The sequence below is a fragment of the Anguilla anguilla genome, chromosome 12 (assembly GCF_013347855.1).
Source record: "Anguilla anguilla isolate fAngAng1 chromosome 12, fAngAng1.pri, whole genome shotgun sequence".
Classification (NCBI taxonomy): domain Eukaryota; kingdom Metazoa; phylum Chordata; class Actinopteri; order Anguilliformes; family Anguillidae; genus Anguilla; species Anguilla anguilla.
In genome coordinates, this window is record NC_049212.1 from 10,005,994 (window position 1) to 10,030,661 (window position 24,668).

Genomic DNA, 24,668 nt, shown 5'->3' on the forward strand with positions numbered 1-24,668 from the left:
GGGTGTTGATGCTTGTGTTCACACTGGAGCCGTAGCAGAAGATTTCCGTACATCATAACGGTCCCAACCTGGCAAATTTGAGGAATGTCTTTCTCGGAAAACTGACTCCTGCTCGCACGTGATGCCAACACACAAAATTTCCAGAGCAATCGTGTTGTTTTTAACCAAGATGCCGTGTAAGAGGTACTCTTCCTGCCATGGGTTCAACTGACGTTCTCAACAGAAATGAGCTGCTCCAGAGTTCACTTGGAAGCAGCCTGAGGCAACCTCTTTGAGGCAGACCACAGAGCGGTTGTTTGGTCCGCACCAGGGTTCAATTACGGAGTTCCCACCACACAAAACTACCCGAACCGAGGAAGTAAATGCTCCAGGGTTCAATTCAAACGCACCAGACAAGGCTGCTGTGAATGCACCCTTGGATTTCATGTCTGGGTTATGGTGTTCACCAGACCACGATGGACAGCCGAACACGTTTTAAATTACGTACTGTTTTCCTCTGAAGACTGTTTTATGTTCCACACAATTTAAAGGCTAGTTCAGAACAGAGATTCTAATGCCCAGCATCTGACTACAAAAACTACTGTTACAAAAAAGGGTTTGTAACATTCTAAAATTGGCCTGTTCACATCAAAGCAATGAGATGAGACGTTGCTTACGGTTACCATAGCAAGGATTCTATCCTCTTCCTTGTTTAGAGTCGCTTCCTTGTTGGTTACAATACTCATCTGGCAAATATCTACAGGTCAATACAGCGAAAATGGACTAGAGTATGAGCAACAGAGAGATGCTTGCTGTGGCAGCAGTACAGCTAATGAGTGTAAGTCTTCGTAAGACCCGAGCATCCGGTGCTTGGAGGCGGCCATGTTTGCTCCAGCACCTGGTACATGGAGCGTGTGCACAGTTGTGCAAGGGGTCTAGATTCCGGATCTTAATTTCGCCCGTCTTTTCCCTGAGCAGTGTGCTCACCAAAGAGCTGGTGTCGCCGCTGATTCTGGACAAGACTACTCGTATACCGCATGCTCTTTAATTATTTACCACTGTGATGGGATATGTTGTTGCCAATGCAAACACCAACCTCCCCCCCCCCCTCCATTCACACCTCTCATTGACCCCCCCCCACCAATAAAAATGTTCTGCGAGACACGTGTTGAGGCACAGGTGATGTGCCTGTTACTGCAGAGAGGGCGGGAGAGTCGGGGATTCGTTCTGGCTGAGAGCCAATGAGTGCAGTGCATCGTCACCTGGGGCCTTAACTAACAGGGAACATGCTCATTCCGGGGTCTGGTTTCTACGAGTTTCAGTAAAAATATGCCTTGGGTAGGCGAAGGAGGCCATTAGGGGATTCAGCAGCACAAAGTCTCCCTGGCACCTGCGGGTTCATGTTTCTATGATTTATTTAGAAAAGGAGCAGATGGTTTCTGCCAGCTAAAACTACCACTGGATGTAACTGGGTCAACGGCAACAAAAAAAGACCTCCAAGCTGATCGTTATTTCTATTATTATCATGAAAACCAGCACCACAAGTAGCAACATCACTGATGTCACCATTATGAACAAAATGATCACCACTACAACCACACTTATCACCGACATCACCACCATCAACACTGTCAGCGATAACCACTGCAGTCACTCATCACCATCATCACCATCATCATCATCACTGTCAGCATTATGCCCACCGTGATTATCAACGGCAGTTGGAAGCTGCGGAGATGAAATTTCATATCGAGAAACAGGAAGGAAAAAAACTACACGGGTGGGCGAGTGGTGTGTGTGTGTGTCTGTCTGTCTGTCTGTCTGTGTCTGTGTGTGTGTGTGTGTGTGTGTGTGTGTCTGTGTGTGTGTGTCTGTGTCTGTGTGTGCGTGCGTGCGTGTGTCTGTGTGTGTGAGTGCGTGTGCGTGTGTGTCTGTGTCTGTGTCTGTGTGCGTGTGCGTGTCTGTGTGTGTCTCTGTGTGTGTGCGTGTGTCTGTGTCTGTGTGTGTGTTTGCGTGTGTGTGTGTGTGTGTGTGCGTGCGTGGGCGCACGTCCATTTTATTTTAGTGGTCAGTAAAAGGGTGTCCAGGGGGCCGGCGCTTGCGATGGCTTTCAGGGGCCGTTTATCCCCCGGTTTTAGTCACGGTGGCGTGTTTATGCCGGACGGTAAATCTGGTGATGTAAACTTGCCTGGAGCAACACCAAGTATAAATAACTAAAGGCAGTCCATTTCCTGAGAAAATTTTAATGCGCCTCTTAATATACCTTATACGTTACGTCTCTCTCTCTCTCTCACTCTCTCTCTTTCTTTCTTTCTCCTTCTCAAGAGGCTATTACTGTAAGCTCTGGATGTTTTGGTAAATTTGCGCTCATTTAATGTGGATCAAAGTGAGGGTCTGAGAGTGCTTAAGTGAAGAGTGTAGGTTGAAATGTCCACATTTCAGCCAGAAGTTGTCAGAAATGCAGGGTGAATTTGTGTGTGGACTGTCTTTAAGTTCAAAGTCTCCAAAATGCATTTTAACCTAACACACGTACACATGTGCACACACACGCACTCACATACGCACACACACACGCGCGCACATGCACTGTCACACACTCACACACACACACACACTGCTGTGGGCCTGCGGGGTGTGACAGTGTTTCTGTATGTGGCTGTGTCTCTGATCTCAGTACACTGGGACAGTCGTCAGTATAAGGCATCTGCATGTTCTGTTGTGTTAGCCACATGCCTTGCTAATCACTGAAATTCACACAAAATAAAGCAGTAGGCCCTACTCGTCATGCATAGCAGGCTAGCGCTAGCATTGCTGACTGGTGTTTGGCCACGTTCAAGACCAGCGTGTTCTACTGAGTTTTAAATGTTCTATTGAGTTTTGTGCGGCTGAGAACTGGAACAAGTTGTCTTTGCACATTAAAAGTACAGGTGAAAAGCATCTTTCTTTAAAAAAAAATAATAAAATCAGAGCATGGCTTATGTAAAATCTAGACATGTAGGAGTATTTGCCTACTAGAAATGATTAATTTATTATTTTTTGTTTATCATTGTTGGATGCTGTCTAGGCATATGGATCTGCGCCATCTTTGCTGCCAATATATCACAGAGCACAATGGCTTTACTGTGCACTGTGTTACTGCGGTGGCGGAAAGGGAGAAAGAGAAGAGGGAGAAAGAGAGAAGGAGGAGAGAGGAAGAAGGAGAGAGGGAAGAGAGAAGGAGGAGGAGAGAGGGCCTCAGGGTCTGAGCGTTGCCGTAGCAGCAGCAGCAGCTGTCAGCTTCGTCCTCACGTGTGCACGCTTTGGTGCTGCTGTTTCCACGAGTACAGAGAAAAATAATAATTCAGGAGCATTCATTTTCAGCCCCCCCAGGGAAGGTTTGGGAGGGGGACAGTACGCGTGAACGCGCCGTTTGCCTGTCCCCCTGGAACGCTGTTCTCTGTAAACGTGCTGTAAGTGCCTTTGATTAAGCTGCACTTTCACCGGGGGTTGCGGGTTTCACTCAGTGAGCTCATATACTGCAGACTGCGGGAGGTCCCGTGTGTGTGTTCGGGAGGGTAGTTAATGGGGGGTTAGAGATAAGAGCAGTAGACCCCAAAACACACAGGCAGCCAATCAGACAGCAGCCGTCGACACAGCCGGCTGAACGGCGACAGTAGTACCATGCGAGTGAGGTAAACACAATTATCACTATGCTTGACTAATTTTGACGGATATATTTATTTTCTTGCTAGATGAGCAGCAACTGTGGTGATGGGGAACCTAAAACGGAGGATGAAGCTATTTTGAAAAATAACATCGTCTGCGGTTTCAAAATGATTTCGGGTTTTTGAAGTCCAGCAAAGAGCAGAAAAACATCTGTTGCAAACTTTTGAAAAAAGAAAAGAAGAAATGAGTACCAGCCGAGACAGGAAACACCCGTAGACGTTTTCTGCGTTTGTAGCGTTAGCATGCGGTTGAGCGCTCGGGAAGCACGACAGCGCGCTAACTTGCAGCTGCTAGGTCGTCCTCAAACGCTGACGTTCAGCCAAAACAACCGACCGTCAAATCCGCATTTACCAGAATTGCACCCGTATTCGGAGGTTTGGAGGAGACAGGGAGACATGTCACCCCCAGTATTTTCATATTAATGAGACTCGCTAGCATGCTTGTGAGTCTTATAGACTTCTCATTTTTAGGCCATGTCATCCAGGCCTACGTGGCATTGATTATTCCCCAAGCAGATTTTGTGTTTTTCAGTTGTATCCCTTCTGGTGGCCTACAGCCCCATTCTATCATAGGCAATGTTAAATGCTGCATGCTACCAGGATGGCTATATAACAGCCTGACTGTAGCAGGGAGGGGGGGGGGTGCACTGGTCACTGGACAGAGACAGAGGACATGGGGGTCCACATCATTCCTGTGGGGGAGGAGAAGAGGAGGGGGGGGGGGGGAGAAAGAGGGAGAGGCAGAGAGGGGAATCACAGAAAGGGGATGGGGAGGGGGGGGGGGGCTTGGGGCTCGAGTAGCAGCGTCACCTCTGTTTCCGAGCCTGCCGTTTCCGTGCATTCGGGTAGTTCGCTCCCATTACAGCCCCCCCCAGGGAAGGTTTGGGAGGGAGACAGTATGCGTGAACGCGCCGTTTGCCTGTCCCCCTGGAACGCTGTTCTCTGTAAACGTGCTGTAAGCGCTTTTGATTAAGCTGCACTTTCACCGGGGGTTGCGGGTTTCACACAGTGAGCTCATATACTGGAGACTGCGGGAGGGCCCGTGTGTGTTCCGGAGGGTAGTTAATGGGGGGTTAGAGATAAGAGGAGCAGACCCCAAAACACACAGACATTGCCCAGAGTGGGGTGATGAGGGGTTGTGTATTACTTTCAGAGAAAGAGGGAAGGAGGGAAAGGAAAAAGAGTAGAAAAATTTTAGGTCCTGGAAGAGGGTTGTTCCTTCGGGCACCCCGTAGCAAAACTGCTCCACACACGATTGCACTCTCCGCCATCTTTGTTTCACAGTCACGCATAAGAATCGATCATTTTAAAAGATGGCTGAGAACCAGGAGAAGGGCAGTGTGCCAGCAGGAATGGGTTTACAGACGAAACTCACGCCGAACCTCTACAAGAAGCGGCTTGTTTGCGAACTGCTGCTACTACAGCGTTGTGTTGTCAGTTTGTCGTTTGTCATTGGCTGCTGCAAGCCTTATGTAAACCTGCCCCCGTGCAGCTGGGGATGCTGGGATTCTGGCATGCCCCCTTGCCTCTCCTTCCTGAGTGCCTGAGAACCCATACGCCCGGCAGCATTACGATTCCGATGCACGCGCTGAGATTTAAAATGCCGGCTGAGGTCGACCGTTCAGCTGTCCTGAGTTTGAGATGCTGCAATGGTTTTCCTGATGGTGGGGACAGGGGAGCTGGGCAAGGAAGAGCGAAAGCATAAGAGTGGAAAGAGGGATGAGGATAAGAGCTGGAAAGAGGGATGAGCAGAGGGGAAGGCAGGAGAGGGAGAGGGACATTGAAGAGTTAGAGGAAAAAAGTAAAATTGAAGGGAGTGAAAGAGAAATGGAAATGAAATGAATATAAAGCTTATTGGAATCTGAATTTTTGAGAGAGGAGGGAAGAAGAGAGGGAGAGCAGGGGGAGGTGTAAAAGTGGAATAGAAAAATAAGTGGCGTTTTGCTTTTCGCTACACGACGGCGACACACCGCTGCTCACTACACACCGTGACCCAGGGTTACGGCTTCATTCTGCTCTCTCATTGGACGCAGATGGCACGCCAAACTTTGAGCTGCTTTGCCAAGCCCTTTGTGTTTGTGTTTCAAAGTCCAAACTATCCAACATTAATGAAATCTTGAGTCAGCACTGAGACAAATAGCAGACAACACTTTTTTTTTTTTTTTTTAGAAGACGGTATGTGTTTTTGATGACTGCAGATTCTGAAGAAATGAGTTAAGCTGTTGCAACACTAGAAAAGTCAGATCCACTTCATGTGACACCATTCCGGAAAAAAAGAAGGGGAACCACTGAAGATTTAAATTAAGTAGTTCAAAAGAGACGGATGTAAAAGTGTCAGACTGAGAAAAAGTGGGAGAGGAAGAGAGGGTGGGGGGGGGAGGAACTATAGTACAGGCTTAGCTTTGGCAGGAGGCCAGTCTGAACAAGATTTCACAGCTGAATGAGAATCTGAGCTTATCAGCTATGGATCCAGCCACATCATATCACAGTGCTGGAAAATGACCTTACAGATCCTCGTTCTGCAGCTACTTTTGTCCAGACTGAGGGGTAGACATCTTTTGAGGACATGCGACTCATTTGTAAAATGAAGGCCAAAGTCTGACAGTCACTGAATTGGCTAGAAGTCCCAGTATATTGGGGCCGTCGATATCGAAATTAGTTTTGCTTGAATGGTGAAAAATGAGTGTTTGAACACATAAATGAACAGTGGCACTTAAATTTGTGGACTCTCAGAGTTCTTTGCCTGCTGAACAAATCCTTTGCCCTTCTTGTGTGATCTCATTACTGGGATGAATTACCTCTGAAGTAGCCTTTTACAAAATGAGCCAACAAATACTAAAGCTGCAGCATTATGGTCAAAAAAAAAAAACTTGTCAATGAGGAGATTCTCTCCAGAACTACCAAGACCTCATTTTGCACAGGGTTCTGTGCAACTGACAAAAGGACAGTAGTTCGCAGAATGGAGCTTAGATACCACAAGACGTCTTAAGAAGCTGAAGGCCCACATATAAACTGTGCATCAGGCAGAGCACGCAGAGCTGAGCAAGATGGAGGCACCTGCATTTGCAGCTACAAACAACCACTCATCCTCTTTCATTCATACACAAGCAAGGGCACACACATGTACGTACACTACCCACTGAGCACTGAAAGACCATCGTGCCAGCACATGCAGGCACGCACGCACACAAGAATCCACAGCAAGCAAAAACCTCAGAAAGCCGCCAGACACCAGCAGCCATTCAGAAAGAAGGACTCTCTCATGGGCTTAGAGCAAGGCCCCTTTATAAGGTGAAATAACTGAAGCAGCGGTGTGGATTTCAGTGGGACCTGTGAGTAGGGTCGGCACTGCCCCCTGGTGGACAGCGCACCATCTCCCTTCCTGGCCCCTCAGGGCATTTTAGTGAAAACTGACAGCCTATCCTGACAGTATATTCTAATCACCTCTCTCTCCCCGGTCTCAGATGCACATCCATCCACCCATCCATCCATTATTTAACCCAGTGTATATGCTGGGCTTTGTTCCACCAGCATCAAGCTCTTTGTTGTAACTGCTAATTGTTCTCAATAAGGCACTAATTGTTGTACTACATGCCAAATAATTCCAATTGAAAGAGGTTCCATTTTAAATCAGTTGGGTCCCATTTTCGGAAAGTGTGGAAACCTGAAACCTTCTGTGTAAAATGAAAGCAGTTCACTGACAGCAAATGGTAACAGGCCAAACCTGCATAGTGTTAAAATAGGTTTATTTGATTTTAATTTCTTATGGGTAAAAATAATCAAACATGTCAAAGGACTGTTTAAATGTTACATTGAACCCAGGGGATGACACATGAAAATTGCTAGACCAAACACTTCTTTCCAATGTGGTCCTTGATCAAAACAAATAACGCATAGCAGACTAAATGTACAGCACGTTAAAAACACAGAAGCCAGGAAGCATTATGGCCAGCACATAATACAATAGTTAGCAAACATGCTAACATTGAGCAGACACGCAGTGCAGAACAGGCAGCGAGCAGTTTGGCAAGCAGACAAGTAGCCAATCAGCATGCGAGCAGGTGCAAGCATGCAACACGTACGTGACAAACCAATACATGCAGCAGCGCACGCATAGCAGGAGTGATGCACGACAAAGCGGATTAAGACAAACACAGCACAGCATGATATCCCAGCATTCCACATGCGCTACGTTCAAATCAAATCTGTAGAATTAAGCTCATTTATGAGATTAAATGAGCTTGCTTTCCAGGATTGGACAGTGGATTCAGCACAGGCCAAAGCTCCCTTCAGCGAATCCCAGACCCTTCGACCGACAGAAACATCACAGGGAGCGTATCGCCAAAAGCCCTAATCCCTACACCCCGTGACGTTGGAATTGATCCCAGATCAGAGCTTTTTGGAGCAGAGGCGGGGGGGTGGGGGGTGGGGTGGGGGGGTTGCCCTTCATCGTTTGTTTTCATTAGAAAGAAAAAGTTTTGGCCTGAATTTGAGACCCCTGAAAGGACTGGGCAGCAGCGCTGGCACAGGGAGGAGAGGGTTGGCTCTGACTGTGGCATTTCAGGGGCTGACAGATGCTCTATGGTAACCAGATGCTCAGCACCTATGTTCCGTCCTTTCAACTCCCTCACGCCACTAGATCCTGGTTGGGTAAAACCAGATGCCGTATTACGCTTTGTGAATATTTATGAAGAGGACACATCCAAGGACGGAGCATCCACTGCTGTGTCTGGTGCTGTCCTTGGTCACCTCCCGTAATGAATAATTACACGAGTCCTTCGACTGGAACGTTTCAGCTTTCAGCGGCAAACAGGAGGCAGAACTTGAGTGTGTTTAGAATGCGGAGCTGAGCATCCACCTGCTGGCTGTGAACAGTCTCAGTGGAACCAGCTCCGTCTCAGAACATCCAGCAGGTAGATTTCGGGACAATTCATAGCAATTGAGATGAAGTGGGGGGGGGGGGGAGACAAAAAACAAGTTTGGTCTTAGAAAGCTTCGAGGAAACGGCATCACCAGTGCTGTGGTGCAGTGCCTGCACAAGGCCTTAAAAAATATGTCACGCATAAAAACAATATAAAACCATGGTCACTTTATTAGGTACACCTGCCGGTTAACACAAGCAGGCTGCCCGTCCAAACAGCGAATCGCGTGGCTGCAGCTCAGTGTAAAACATGCACACGGAGTGAAGGGCTTTTAATTGTTGTTCGATTAAACATCAGAATGGGCAAGATGCAGATTTTTACACAGTCTGAATGCCCGGCGCGGAAGGAGTAAATACACTCGGGCAATGTCCCTCAGTGGAGGACATTTTAACTGCCCAATTCTCAGCCCCTCGGTCATTATCCCACTTACACAACGGCTTACCAACAAAGAGCACAGGCTGACCGCAATCAAAACACACGCTTCAAAATATGCAATTCCACTCCCATGGGAACCAGCAAATATCCCACAGCCTATAGCACTTAGCAAGGAACGCATCTTTCTAGTCCCTGGTCTTACAGCATGTTTATCACAGATAACTAACTAGCCAACAATTGAATTGTATTTCAAAACAGAGGCTAAACTATGAACGTGATGAACTATAACTAGACAAGGTATTCTCTACAGTCATTCATGGACATCCAGGTGACACTGTTAAAGTATGACATTGTAACTGTAGGCTTGCTTGCTCTTACAAATTTCCACTTTACTTATTGAGTCAGACCGATGCACATTAATTTCGAATGGTGACTGAACTTTTTCAGCTGCTACTTCATAGTCGGGCGTATGTGGAAAGACAGTGTACACGTCCCATCCAGTCAGAATCGAGTATTCAGCCAAGCCGTTGTACACTGCTTTTTGTGGGCGCGCAACATTTGTGAGTTGAGAATAAAATTCTTTGTATCATATCCAACACTGTGTCTGTGTTTATGGACACAATAGAGTGAGCATTAAGACTATTATTATGATGGAAAAACTGATGTGCTTTGTTATGCACGCATGCATTTATACAACCAGTGGTGCCGCCAGGCCTAGATGCATTCCAAAAATAGATTCTCACTGATTTTTGGAATCGAGCGCATTAAGTGATCACTCGATCTGCAAAGTAATTTGATTAATCACCATGCCTAAGAGCTGCCTCAATCAATCTCTTAAATATAGGCTGAACTGGGTTCTGTTTTATATCCAAATAATGATCACATTATCGATCCTATCATGGGCATAAACGCCTTGAATCAACCCCAGCAGCATTAGAAACGGTGTGGTCTTGTGCCTTATGTCCCACTTAATGAATGTGAGAAGAAAAACTACCGTTATCTACATCCGGAAGACATACAACAGGTCCATAACTCCTCCGAGTTTCAGATGCAATATAGTTTGTGGGCAGACAAGAGAGGCAGCAGGCAGCCATTTTCCTCCAGTGCATTCACATGCAATGCATCATGGGAGAGCTACCTGCCTGCCAGAAGTAAGCAGATAATTCTTGAAGAATTGTTATTTTTCAATAGGGAGAATATAGTAGTTATCAGTGTTTTGACGTTACATGAGTTATGAAAAAATAATTAGGGAAGTGAAAGAATTTAAAAAATGAGGTTGTAGAGGTAAATAAAAGATTGAATTTGAGGATAAAGTTTTTTTTTATAAATCTGTGATTAAAATACTGTCATAATCAAGCCTATTCAAATCAAAATCACCCTTTTTCAAATGGATAATTCCAGCAGGACAATGCACCAAGTCACAAAGCATGCATCATCAATAGGTGGACAGTGACTGACTAAGTCATCCCCCCCCCCCCCCCCCCCCCCCATTGCAGCCAAGTGTTTGATTAATCAAACATTTCAATATGACATTACAAACTGACAGCGTGGTTGAGTATTGAAGTGCTCTTTGGCCTAGGCTATTAGGCTAGGCATTGTGCGTGAGGTTGAAGCCTTGGCTATGTCATTAGCTGGCCAAAACAGGGACTCAAGAATAATTGCTATAGAACAGTTAGCCAATAGGTGTAGTTCTGGCTGCTAGATGGTATGAGTGAGGGAGTCATGATTTACAGTGAATAGGCTGTGGAAAATGGGGGGTTTTATCACTGAAATATTTTATTTTGGGAGCGCAGAACACTCAGACAATCAAATTAATTAAGCCGTGAGCCGTTGTGGAAATGTGCTTCCAGAAATGAAATGTTGCCAAGAAACCGACGACTTCATTTGCTCGCTCACTTGCCTGTGCTGAGTCAGCAGCGGTGTGCAGTGGACCGGCAGTTCGGTCTTCTGCATTTTTATCTTATTTTGTGTTGAGTCTCTTCACAGTCGTCCTGCATAAATGTGAGATGCAGCTCGAGCGTTTGGGCGGGCACGGGGGCCGGGGGGGTGGGGGGGGGGGGGGCGGGGGGGTGCCGTTTCTCACTCCGAATGACGCTCAGCTGACGGGAGCGGAAAGCGACGTCTTGGGCGTCATTCCAGAACACGTCAAAAAAATTTCACGCCGGTCGGATCTGGAGAGAAAATTGAAGGCAACTAGCTCCTGGAATGAGCAGGAGCTGAAGACAGCTGCAGTACAGGCCGGGCAGAGTATCACTAGAGCAGACACTCAGCTCTCTGGTGATGTCTCTGGGTCACTGACATCAAGCAGTCATTGCATACAAAGGATATACAACACTAAGTACTAAACATGACTAATTTAATTTAATTAACGTTAATATGTCCAAAACATCATGGTGCCCTGAAATGGTGACTATGTATAAAAAGCGCTGTAATTTCTACATGGTGAAACCAAATTGTTGAATAATACCCTTAAATAAAATTTGAGAATCTGCATTTTAACTACATGCAAACTGTTTGATTACAAACCAGAAGTACAGAGAGGAGTACAGAGCAAAATAAAAAAAGTCTTTGTCCCAAAAATTACAGAGCTAACTGTATATATACTGTAGAGAGCAATGGGACACAGACCCTAACCAGCTGAACCTTCCCATACCCTGGGTGGTGCAGTCGCCAACCGCATGGCACCCTACGGAGCCACTGGCCACAGTCGCCACTGACGCGGTCCAAGGCCACGGGATTCATCCATGCGCCTTATACAAAAGAGCCACCCAGCAGCTGGCTATGGTTCAACAATCAACAGTAACATTAAGCAGTGATGGACATCATCTCACACGCTTGTCTTCAAATTGTGTGAGTACCCCAAAAATAATGGCGGGACAGTGCGCCCAAAATCTTTACGAAGCCAGCAGAACCCTTCCCTTACTGAACCGTGTTGAATTTCCGTTTTTATCTGCGACCGCAGCTCTAATAGCTCTGTCTGTCGGTCAATCGGTTGGTCGGTTGGTCAGTTGGTCGGTTGGTCCACAAAAGTGTCCCACCCCATAGTGGCCACAGTTTTCGCCCCAGGAGGCTGAAATTTGGCATGGAGGTTGGTCATGACCGAAGGTAGAGCCGAGTAACTTTCAGGCCGATTGACCAAGAGGGGGCGTGGCGATGGGCGTGGCCTATCACAAAAAGGCGCATAACTCCCGAATGGATTCACAGATTTCCACAAGATTTTGTGGGAAGGTTAGTTCATGAGCCAAAGAAGAGGTCACGTGTTTGTGTGAGGGTGTGTGCGTGGATGCATGCACGCATGGATGCATGCGCGTGTGCGGTCGCAGCTATTGCGGATTCACGCTCGTTCCTGTTTGCTATCTGCAGGCGATAACCTGCTAAAAAGCACGTCATTCAATTCAGTGGCCCTGAAAACACGCTCGGCTTCCCCTGGGAGAAACTCCCATCCCGTCCGTCACTCACAGAAAAAAATAAAACAAAACAAAACCTTTCACAGCACAGCAAGGCCGTGCGCTGCCTGACAGTTCTGGTTATTCCTTCCCTCCTCACGTTGGCTTCCCTCGCTGCTGGCAGAAGCGCGTGTACACACACACACACACACACTCACAAACTCACACAATACACACACACACACACACTCACACACACACTCACACACTCACACAATACACACACCCACACACACTCACACACACACACACTCACACACTCACACAATACACACACACACACACACTCACACACAATACACACACACACACACACACACTCACACACTCACACAATACACACACACTCACACACACACTCACACACGTACACACACACACAGACACACACACGCTCTCACACACTCACACACACTGCCGGGTCTTATTGTGAGAATCTGGGCCTTCCGCCAGACCCCGGGCCCAGGAGCGGGGGTCGCGCTGACAAAAGCGCTGTTTGGCTAGCGGAACTCCCTCGCCGGGCCTGGCGTCCTCCACAGCCCGACGGGACGAAACGCCGCTAAAGGGCCCACTGTGCCCCCCACCGAGGGGGGGAGGCGAGCGCTTCCGTCAGCTCCTTCCGTCTCCCCCTGCGATCGCGCTGTGAGTTTCCTCTTCGTTAAAAGAGAAAGAGAACAGGACAAGGGGCCTCTCTCTTTCAAAACGCGGGTTCCCAGTAAAGTCCAGTATTATTCTACTGGCGTCTTCCGCATTAACGCCTATGGCAGCGTTTTGGGAAAGTGTTCCTAGCGGAGTGAAAATCGACGAAGTGCACCCAGTGTGTCCATCTCACCTGCTGTTTAGTTTCCTCCGAATCTCCGCTCTGCTTTTTTCATGTGGGGTTTCTTCATGCAGATTTTGGTTGCCCAGAATGACAAGCCCCCCCCCCCCAAACGCCACTGTAAAAGAGACCCGCTATGTGGCCTCCTCAGAAAACACAAGGGCTGCAATGAGAACGAGAGCACAAAGCGGGAGCACCTGGCTGCGTGGGCCCCAAAAAGCCAGCGTCTGCAACCCGAACACGAGGACATAAACGAGCGGCAGTCCCAGCCAAACTCCGTCTCTCGCTGCCCGATTCTTACAAAAGAACCGGAGTGAATAGAGGCCTTTCTGCATGGAGAGCGCACACACACAGCCGCTTGTCCCTGCAGCCATCTTGCTAGGGGACAAGACCTCTGGCAAAAAGAAAGAGAAAAGAGAGAGAAACAAAAGAGGAAGCTGGGACAGAATGAACACATCAGTGTATTTGAGCGGTTCTGGTAAACCCGAGAAGGCAAAGTTGCACAGTGTCTCACAGTCTGTGTACTGATTCAGCTGGGACTGTGGTAACCGGCTTCTGAGGGAATACTGATATTTGGGCACAGGGGAAACGATATATTTATGCTGCATTATTAATCAGTGGAGATGTTTTGAAAACTGAGGGACGCGGCTGAAGCTGTTTGTGTGTGTGTGACACGACTGAAGCTGTTTGTGTGTGTGTGACACGGCTGAAGCTGTTTGTGTGTGTGTGACACGGCTGGAGCTGTTTGTGTGTGTGTGACACGGCTGGAGCTGTTTGTGTGTGTGACACGGCTGAAGCTGTTTGTGTGTGTGTGACACGGCTGAAGCTGTTTGTGTGTGTGTGACACGGCTGGAGCTGTTTGTGTGTGTGTGACACGGCTGAAGCTGTTTGTGTGTGTGACACGGCTGGAGCTGTTTGTGTGTGTGTGACACGGCTGGAGCTGTTTGTGTGTGTGTGACACGGCTGGAGCTGTTTGTGTGTGTGTGACACGGCTGAAGCTGTTTGTGTGTGTGACACGGCTGAAGCTGTTTGTGTGTGTGACACGGCTGGAGCTGTTTTTGTGTGTGTGACACGGCTGAAGCAGTTTGTGTGTGTGTGACACGGCTGAAGCAGTTTGTGTGTGTGTGACACGGCTGAAGCAGTTTGTGTGTGTGACACGGCTGAAGCTGTTTTTGTGTGTGTGTGACACGGCTGAAGCTGTTTGTGTGCGTGTGACACGGCTGAAGCTGTTTGTGTGCGTGTGACACGGCTGAAGCTGTTTCTGTGTGTGACACGGCTGAAGCTGTTTGTGTGCGTGACGCGGCTGTTTATGCGGTAAAGCGTCCGCGCGTGTTGAAAGCGATCCCCAGGAGCCGATGCGCTGCGCGGTTTGTGAGATCGAGGTTACCGGTGGCGACGGTGGCGGTGTGTGAGGGAGGGAGGGATCCCGGCCGGGCTAAGCCGTCGATCCGATTAATATCGCGCGGGTCGTGCGTCTCGGGGACCCTGCTGTCACCGCCCTGGACCCCTCTGACAGCCCGTAATTCCACAGGCTTGCAACAGCATTTTCTGCAAGATTAATAACATGATTTATACTAGCATGCGATGTGTCGAGTGTAAATCTGTGTGTGTGTGTGTGTGTGTGTGTGTGTGTGTAGGGGAGCATGTAGCACGGTCTCTATTTGTGTGTCTGAGGTGTGAGTGTGTGGTGCAATGTGCAGTGCGCATCACACACCCTCGTAGAGTGTGTGGGTTCGTCACGCTCTGATGGACACACACATGCCAAATACACCCTATTCTTTTCAATTTGTTTTCTTGCACCCTCCATCGTATTAACGTGGAAGGAAATAAAAGATTCAAAACCTAAATATGGCTACTCTCCATTTCCTCCGCAGGTTCTGTGGAAGCTCCGCCTCCTGCTATTAGCGATTAGCGTTGGTGTTGAGCAGCGAGGCGATGGCCTGCCATTGGCTGAGCTGCGTCTGAAGATCCAGACTGCACTTCTAGGACGAGAAGTTCAGCGAAGTCGGATGGAAGGTCAAAGAGGAACGCCATAGTGGACAAGAGTGGGCGGAGCCTGGGATGAACTGACAGGGAAGGCCTCACCAGGACATGCTGCTGTAACACCCCTTCTGACCTCAAACCCGCCCCCCCTGCTGAGCTCCTTCCGGGAGTCCGTGCGGCCGGGCCGCAGGGGAGGGGGAGGGGCAGGGGGCGGGGCCAGAGATGGCAAAAGCCTTCTACAGGCTGCAGCGCTTCCTGCGGCGGACCCAGCTGCTCCTCCTCTTCCTGGGCGTGGCCTACATCATGGCGGGGAGCGTGCTCCTGCTGCAGCGCGCCAGCCTGGCCGTGTCCCAGCGGGGTGGGGGCGGGGCCGGGGGCGGGGCCGTACCGCCCGTCCCCTCCCTGCCGGTGCCACCCCAGGCCCTGGAGCCGCCCGCCCTCAGGGGGGGGCACTCGCACCGAGGCCCCGGGGCAAGGCGCGGCGGGGGGGCCGCAGATGAGGGAAGCAGCCCCCGCTGGCTGGTGTCCCGGAACCTGGAGATCCGGCAGCTACGCCGGCGCTGGTTCCACAGCCTGATGAGCGAGCAGGACGGGCCAAGAGCCGAGCGGGTCCAGCCCCGCAGGAAGGTCCGACACAAAGGTACCGCCCCCCGGACTCACCACCTCATTCTTACATCAGAGCTACCGACAACATAGTCACTATCGTTACTGAATCTAGGACTTCTTATATAGTTACTATCGTTACTGAATCTAGGACTTCTTATATAGTTACTATAGTTACTGAATCTAGGACTTCTTATACAGTTACTATAGTTACTATAGTTACTGAATCCAGGACTTCTTATATAGTTACTACAGTTACTGAATCTAGGACTTCTTATATAGTTACTATAGTTACTGAATCTAGGACTTCTTATATAGTTACTATAGTTACTGAATCTAGGACTTCTTATATAGTTACTATAGTTACTGAATCTAGGACTTCTTATACAGTTACTATAGTTACTATAGTTACTGAATCCAGGACTTCTTATATAGTTACTACAGTTACTGAATCTAGGACTTCTTATATAGTTACTATAGTTACTGAATCTAGGACTTCTTATATAGTTACTATAGTTACTGAATCTAGGACTTCTTATATAGTTACTATAGTTACTGAATCTAGGACTTCTTATATAGTTACTATAGTTACTGAATCTAGGACTTCTTATACAGTTTCTATAGTTACTATAGTTACTGAATCCAGGACTTCTTATATAGTTACTACAGTTACTGAATCTAGGACTTCTTATATAGTTACTATCGTTACTGAATCTAGGACTTCTTATATAGTTACTATCGTTACTGAATCTAGGACTTCTTATATAGTTACTATCATTACTGAATCTAGGACTTCTTATATAGTTACTATATTACTGAATCCAGGACTTCTTATACAGTTACTATAGTTACTGAATCTAGGACTTCTTATATAGTTACTATAGTTCCTGAATCTAGGACTTCTTATATAGTTACTGAATCTAGAACTTCTTATATAGTTACTGAATCCAGGACTTCTTATATAGTTACTACAGTCACTGAATCTAGAACTTCTTATATAGTTACTATAGTTACTGAATCTAGAATGTCTTATATAGTTACTATAGTTACTGAATCTAGGACTTCTTAAACACTGAATGACTCCTGAAGTGCGAGGTGAAGGACGCTACACGTCCCTCAGCTGCTCAGCATACTTTAGGTCACATGTCCTATCTATATGTAGAGCTGAGATTCGCAGCGGTGTAAAAAAATTATACATCTAGATATTGGGAACCTGAAAAAAGTCAAATGCGGCTTTGAGTTGCTGTACGGCATCATGAAATATAAGTTCCCTCTTCAGACACCATTGTAATTTGTTGTGTACTTTTTCTTTTGGCCGACGTGCTTATTCTGCATTCGTTTATTCTGTTTCAAATGGCACCTTTAGTGCTGTTAAACAATTAAACTCATTGTCAGTTTGGTAAGTGGTAGTAGTTGTTATATTTATTAGATTTTGTTAATTAAATACAGCCAGAAGTAGGTGGATAACTGTTTCACATGAGAGCATTTACACAGCACAGGTAAGCAAACCCACTTTGCATGCTAGCATATGTTGGTTAGCTAATTTGAAAATATATTGGTATCATTAGTACGATAATTAGCTAACGAGCTAAAGTTCAACAGATAGCTTGTTCAACAGAAGACATGACAAGGTAGTTAACACTAGCAAGAAATATTACTAAACTGATAATACATCGATATCATTGGTATGAAACAAACATTGCTTTTTAAATTGTGACATTATAATGACAAGGGGGAACGTATTTTAGAGGGGAAACTGATTTTGCATGACAATGGCTAACTGAGCTGGTTGTGATGAACAGGTCTCTGCTGGTTTGTTTCACCGCTCTGTTTCCGTGGTAAAGGGACGTACGTCGGCTGTTTCCTGGACGACTCCAAGGACCGGGCTTTGAAAGGCAGCGTGTTCTACGACTTCCGAAAAATGACCAGCACTCTGTGCCAGGACACCTGCTCGGAAAGGTAACAACCTCCCTCCCCCTCCCCTCCTGCCCCCCCATCGCTGTCTTCCAATGACATGCACAAACAGAACGGAACGCAATGTGCCAAAGTAAAATGGGCGATGGCCAGGGAGGCCCCTGTACTTGAATTAAGGACTAATGAGCCGGTGATCAGGTGGGGGACAGAAAGGTTTTGGGGGGGGGCGGGGGGGCTGTGTCCGTGTGTGCGAGGGGCCTCAGAATGCACTCTTGTGCTTCACAGCCAGGCCAGCTGGCAGTGCACAGGACAGGGATTTGGAGGGGGGCCAATTACTGCAGAACAGAGAGCCAAAACATCCAGTCCCTGTTGTGTCTGGGGAGGGGGAGGGGGGGGGGGGTTCTGCTGGCTGGCAAGACTGAATGACTGGCACCTGTGCCAGCCACCCCCCCCCCACACACACACACACACACACACACACACAGCCCCTGCTGGCAAAACTTCACCACGGGATCGAGGGTGAGGGGGGGAGACACTGTCCGCTTAATTAAGTGCCCACGTCGTGTCCCCCTAACGCGGGTTCGGACGCACCGCGTCCTGAGATTGGACCCTGGGAGCTGGAGTTTTCAGCGGGACGCCCGGTAGCTTCCGAGAGCTATTAAACCGCTTTTACAAATGAGTGTGCGCTCATCTTCAAAACAAACAAGTAACTTCTCAAAGTCACCGTGCCAAAGTGACAATTTAAAACGCAAAATGTATAGCAGGCTATTCATTAATGAGTAAATACACTTGAAAAAAAACCCTTGCACTGTGAAAATGACTGATCAATGTAAAGTAAAGCACAGATGAGCAGTGACCCGGGAGCGCTGCTCTGGCTGCCCCTGTGAGCAGCAGCGCAATGACATCACTCCCAGCCTGTGTGATGTGGCATTTCCACCGTGCGGCGACACAAATGTTTCAGCAACCTGGGTGACGGAAGACACTACGATGGCGAGTCGACCGCGGTACGCTGAGGCTCTTGGGGGGGGTGGGGTGGGGGTGGGGTGGGGTGGGGTGGGGTGGGGGTGGGAGGGGGCGTGACGGATGCGATCCCCACCCCCTTGTTGGGCTTTGGTGGAGTGACGCCCGGGGGCGGTTTGGCAGGGGTGCGTGTTTAACAGCTGCTGAGCCCTCTGCCACCCACGCGTGTGTGTCATGGGCGCTCCTGACGTTCCGGGTTCGGCTGGGGGGGGCAGGGGGGCGGGGGGGTTGGGGGGGATCTGTGTGGGATGCCAGGGACCTCGATTGAATTTCTAAAGAAATCACATCCAGCGCTTTCAGAAGGTCGTCATGGCGACAGAATCTTGGAAATGGATTACATTCTTGTGTGTCAATCATGCTGCAGGCATCTGCAGCGTAGGCCCGTGTTTCTTAAAGTATGGGCGGGGACCCAAACGGGTTGTGGGAGTGTATGAGTGTGTGTCTGCAGTTCTCTAGGGTATGCTAGTGTATGAGTGCATGTCTGTTGTTCTCTAGGGTACGCTAGTGTATGAGTGTATGTCTGTAGTTCTCTAGGGTATGCTAGTGTATGAGTGTATGTCTGTAGTTCTCTAGGGTATGAGTGTATGAGTGTATGTCTGTAGTTCTCTAGGGTATGCTAGTGTATGAGTGTATGTCTGTAGTTCTCTAGGGTATGCTAACCTCGTTCCCTCCCTCTCTCCCTCGTTCCCTCCCTCTCCCTCGTTCCCTCCCTCTCTCCCCCCTTCCCTCCCTCTCTCCCTCGTTCCCTCTCTCTCTCTCCCCTTCCCTCCCTCTCTCCCTCGTTCCCTCCCTCTCTCCCCCCTTCCCTCCCTCTCTCCCTCGTTCCCTCTCTCTCTCCCCTCTTCCGGCTGCAGCGGGTACCAGTTTGCCGGGCTGGAGTTCGGGTCGGAGTGTTACTGCGGCAACCACATGCCGCAGAGCCGCACCCGGGAGGAGGAGTGCAACCTGGACTGCAGGGGGGAGAAGGGCGCCGCCTGTGGCGGGGTGGGGCGCCTCTCCGTCTACAAGGTGGAGGAGCAGCCGGCGGGGCACAAGAGATGTGAGTGGCGGGGGTCTGGGGCGGGGGCGGGGGCGGAGGCCACGTGGGGGTTCACTTTAAGCAGGTCCACCTCCACATGAAACAAGGAGGCGTGTGCTTGGGCATCCCAATGGTAAAACAACGCAACTCGACTCAACCCAAAAAAGGGAGGTGCTCTACAGCCTGGACAGTCAAACTATAGAGAAAACTCCTTACCCCCCCCCCCCCCGGACAACTTCCTGGGGACTCGCCCAAAATAAGGCGCACTGGAGAGCACCGAGCTCAGGGAGAAACACTGTTTAATGAACCAGGGGAGGCTGACATTTCGACATCTAAGACATCTTCCTCAGAGTAAAACAAAAAACCCAACTCTGCTCCCAGTCAGTCAAGCTGCCATTTTGCTGTGAAACGTGTAAGGGGAGGGGGGGGAGGGGGGCGGGGGAAATTAAGTGCTGGCGAGACCATAACCTTGAGCAGTAAAACAAAAACAAGCCGAAATCCACCTTCGTAAACATACTGCTGCAAATGCTATTGCACGTCAGAACCGGCAGGATGCATTCACTTCATGTTCGTGATTAATACGAGATTAACGTTTATATTAATATGAGGATTTGTTCTCCTGATTTGTATTCTTGGGTCCCGGTTTCATTTGTAAATGGTTCCCCTCGTCGGGACGCTGGACGCTGTAGGTGCAATAAGGCAATGCTGATTACATTACATTACAGGCATTTAGCAGACGCTCTTATCCAGAGCGACTTACACAACTTTTTTACATAGCATTTTACATTGTATCCATTTATACAGCTGGATATATACTGAAGCAATTTCGGTTAAGTACCTTGCTCAAGGGTACAATGGCAGTGTCCTTACCCGGGAATCGAACCGGCGACCTTTCGGTTACAAGCCCAGTTCCTTGCCCACTGTGCCACACTCCGTCCTGATGAAAAGTGATCGCGCACTCTCGCCCGTTTGTCGTCTGGCCGGCGTTCCGGATTCCGCAGAGACCCGGCGGCTTCGTGAGGCCCTCAGCGCGAGGTCGACACGGCGAAAACGGCGCGGGCCGCTCGAGCCGTCCGAGCTGTCCGAATAATCTCGGGAGAAGAAAACCCCCTCCGTTTATCTGCCGCGTCGGAGCGTTGGCTGGAAAAGGCTTTTAAAAAAGGCCAAACTGTAGTTTTTTTTTTTTGCTAATCGCATTTGCCGAAGTGTGCTGAAATCCTGTTTGCAGACTTCTGGCTAAAGCCAAGAGTACGACTGAGGCGGGAACACAATTTGAAGCCTCTCCAAAAAAAACCTGGAAGCACTCTGTTCACAGCTGTGTAGAGCGTAGCGTCGGGGTCAGACACACCCTGCGCACGCTTCGCTGTGTGTGTGTGTGTGTTTAGCATGAGTGTTTACACGTGTGCGCGTGTGCGGGGCATGAGTGTGTGTGTGTAAGCCTGGTGCTCTGACAGTGTCTCTCTCTCTCTCTCTCTTTTTCTCTCGCTCGCCCGCCCGCCCGCAGACAGGAACGCCCGTTACCGTGGCTGCTTCAGGAGGCCGGCCAACGTCTCCGCGGCCTTCCTGTTCCACGCCGCCCAGGCCAACCTGACGTCTCAGTCCTGCGTGGCCGTCTGCACGGACAAGGTCAGACACCCCCCCCCCCCCTTTATACCCCCCTCTCCCCCCGTCCCAGATGCGTGATGTCCATATCCACACAAAGGAGATTAATAATAATTGATCGCTGGTTCGGCCAGGTCTGGGGACTGCATGATGACCCGCACTGAGCGGGGTTTTTTTTTCCTGGGGTCCCTGTAAACAGTCTTGCTGTTTAATCTTTAACGCGTCTCCATAACGAGAATCGACGGGTCCCGTAACGGCCCCAGCAACACGCCCCGTACGGGGGGGCGAACACACCGCAGCGCTCCACAGCACACGGGCGAACACGCGCATTACTGCCACGCTCAGGCATTGCTCAGTATTTTTTTTAAAGATAATGCTGGGAAATGTAGTTCTAGATTCCTAAAAAGCGAACGCATTGACGGTGCTTTGCAGGAAGGAACTGCACGTCCTCGTCTACAGCAGAAACGTGTGTTCTTTCATACACAAAGCCCCTCATGATCGCCGTGTCTGTTCACTGAAAAGGACAGCGCCGAAGATTTCATTTTGACGCTCGGCTTCTTGACGCACACAACAAGCCACGTCAGCTTCAGCGTTTTTATGTCGTCTCTTTCCTGATAAATGGGAGGAGGAGGAGGAAGAGCGGGAAAACGCGAGGAATCGTTTCTCGCTGACGGCTTAATGGCGGCAACGCGGCAATCAGCCTCCATTAGAGCCCTCTCAGGCGGGGCAGTCTGTCACGTCGAGAAGAAAAGACGCTCGCGGAGAGCGCGAGAAGGGTCTTCGCCTCCGTCCCCGGCCACTCAGGCGCGCGGCGATGCGCGCAGCCTTCCCGTCCGCGGGAGGAGGAAGAGGAGGGAGTGTGGGCGGGGCGACGCTTCAAGCCGACATTTTAAGGGATCCTCGCGGTCTCCTAAACGCCCTCCCTAAATGCACCATAAAACGTTAGCGCCGCTAGAATGCCAGTGTTATTACATACTGCCAGAGTTTGCCTCAGTGCGGGGGGGGGGGGGTGGGATGGGGGGGGGTGTTTGCACTCAATCCTGGGGACCTCTTGTGTATGTTGGCTCTCATTACGGCTGTAATTACAGCCCTTGAATACTAACACGCTGTTAATTATTTAAAGGGGTGCTTCACCATCTGAGTTTGTTCATGTGTTATTTCAGCAGTGTATGTTTTTGACTGGCTCAGGCGGCTTTTATGCGCAATGAAGGATGAATTAAAGTTTCCGACGTCAAACCAGCTTTACAATGGCTGCCGGAGTGTGGTTCAGTCAAATTTATTTCGTAATAAACTTATTCACCAAATGGTAATTCCAGCAGCCAGTGGAGCCCTGCTTCCTGAAATAACATAAGCACGACATTGATTGAATACAATAATAAAGAATTTATCGAATGAGTTATGAATAAATGAATATCGGGAAGTGAGAACGAAGTAATAAAACATGAGTAACTGGTAGAGGACTATATAATGATTGATTAACTAATACTAGATAAACAAAAGCACTAGAAAAAGCACTGTTGCTTATTCTATCAGGTAGGGGATGGGCAAATATAGGTCAGTGTCTCTGCCGTTAACAGACATCTGTGAGTTTGTGTTACAGTTGAGCGACCGACCGGATAATATGTCTGTGCGTTAATGCCTTTGGCAACATTAAACTTGCCACGCTCGCCATCGTGAATGTGCTTGTGACGGCTCATAGTGTGAAATGCATCAAAAATAGCAGGAGAAATCTGTCGCATCTGGCAGATCTCACCACACACGTTGCAACTATTACAGGAGTTGTGGGACTGTGGGTGTGAGGCAGTCAGGCTGTGGGGACTGGGTGTGAGGCAGTGGGACTGTGGGTGTGAGGCAGTGAGACTGTGGGGACTGGGTGTGAGGCAGTGGGGCTGTGGGTGTGAGGCAGTGGGACTGTGAGTGTGAGGCAGTGGGGGCTGTGGGTGTGAGGCAGTGGGGGCTGTGGGTGTGAGGCAGTGGGGCTGTGGGTGTGAGGCAGTGGGGCTGTGGGTGTGAGGCAGTGGGGGCTGTGGGTGTGCAGCAGTGGGGGCTGTGGGTGTGGGACAGTGGGGGCTGTGGGTGTGAGGCAGTGGGGGCTGTGGGTGTGAGGCAGTGGGGGCTGTGGGTGTGAGGCAGTGGGGCTGTGGGTGTGAGGCAGTGGGACTATGGGTGTGCGGCAGTGGGTGTGCAGCAGTGGGGGCTGTGGGTGTGAGGCAGTGGGGGCTGTGGGTGTGGGACAGTGGGGGCTGTGGGTGTGGGACAGTGGGGGCTGTGGGTGTGAGGCAGTGGGGGCTGTGGGTGTGGGACAGTGGGGGCTGTGGGTGTGGGACAGTGGGGGCTGTGGGTGTGAGGCAGTGGGGGCTGTGGGTGTGAGGCAGTGGGGGCTGTGGGTGTGAGGCAGTGGGGGCTGTGGGTGTGAGGCAGTGGGGGCTGTGGGTGTGAGGCAGTGGGGGCTGTGGGTGTGGGACAGCCTGTCCTCCAGGAGTTGAGCAGCGGTAGAATGGAAAGTAACAGAAATGTAATGTGTTGAGTGTACAGCCTGTGGAATCATAATGTGGCTGAACAGGCTGCGTTTTGAAGCTGAATCCCTGAATGCCCCCACACCAGCCATTGTGAAAAAGTTCACTGTTGTGAGGAGCCGCGCCGCGGCGAGCTGTTTTTAGGAACGCGATTATCAGGAACGAGCCGCGCCGGCACAAACGCGGTTTTAAACGGCGGCGTTAGAGCCGCGCCGCGCCGGTACGAGCGAGCTGAATAAACCGCACGTTATCGGGAACGCGTTGCGCTGTTACGCTGGCGTGATGTCTCTCCTCTCTTTTTTTCTCTGTTTTCTCGTCGTTTGTTTTCCTTCCTCCAGGAGCTCCCGCTGGCCGCTCTCCGCAGGCCGGACTGCTTCTGCGGCTACGCCTCGCCCCAGTTCAGCCTCCACCAATCGGACGGCGAGTCCCGCTGCGCCACGGCTAACGGCAGCGGCCCCACGCCCCCCAGCGACCGGGAGTTCTACCAGGTGTACCAGACACCTGTGCAAGGTGAGCGCGAGCCTGGACCCCACACACAGCAGGGCTGGGATACCCACCTAGGACCCCGCGTCCCCCTGTAGGGGGACACGAGTATCTGGTCTTAATGTCAAAATGTATGTATTCTGTTATCACTGCAACATGTTTTTATTATCATAGAACGTGTCTTTGATAACAAAAACATGTTACTGTGATTATGTATCGTGTAAAAAAAAAAATGTAATACTGAAAAATGTAAATACTTAAATATCAGACCTGGGTCAGATAC

The 24,668-nt window shown here is 49.5% G+C and overlaps 1 protein-coding gene across 2 annotated transcripts in view; it reads left to right on the forward strand.

Moving 5' to 3' along the window:
• The window catches only part of LOC118208802 (WSC domain-containing protein 1), a 32,719-nt gene that overhangs the window by 4,501 nt on the left and 3,550 nt on the right, over positions 1 to 24,668 (forward strand). For both annotated transcript variants that reach the window (XM_035383690.1, XM_035383689.1), the window contains exons 2-6: positions 15,121 to 15,869; positions 17,677 to 17,791; positions 19,621 to 19,805; positions 21,289 to 21,410; positions 24,241 to 24,412. In XM_035383690.1, coding sequence (XP_035239581.1) covers positions 15,452 to 15,869; positions 17,677 to 17,791; positions 19,621 to 19,805; positions 21,289 to 21,410; positions 24,241 to 24,412 — 1,012 coding nt within the window. In that variant the 5' untranslated portion in view covers positions 15,121 to 15,451. The remainder of the gene's footprint in view (positions 1 to 15,120; positions 15,870 to 17,676; positions 17,792 to 19,620; positions 19,806 to 21,288; positions 21,411 to 24,240; positions 24,413 to 24,668) is intronic.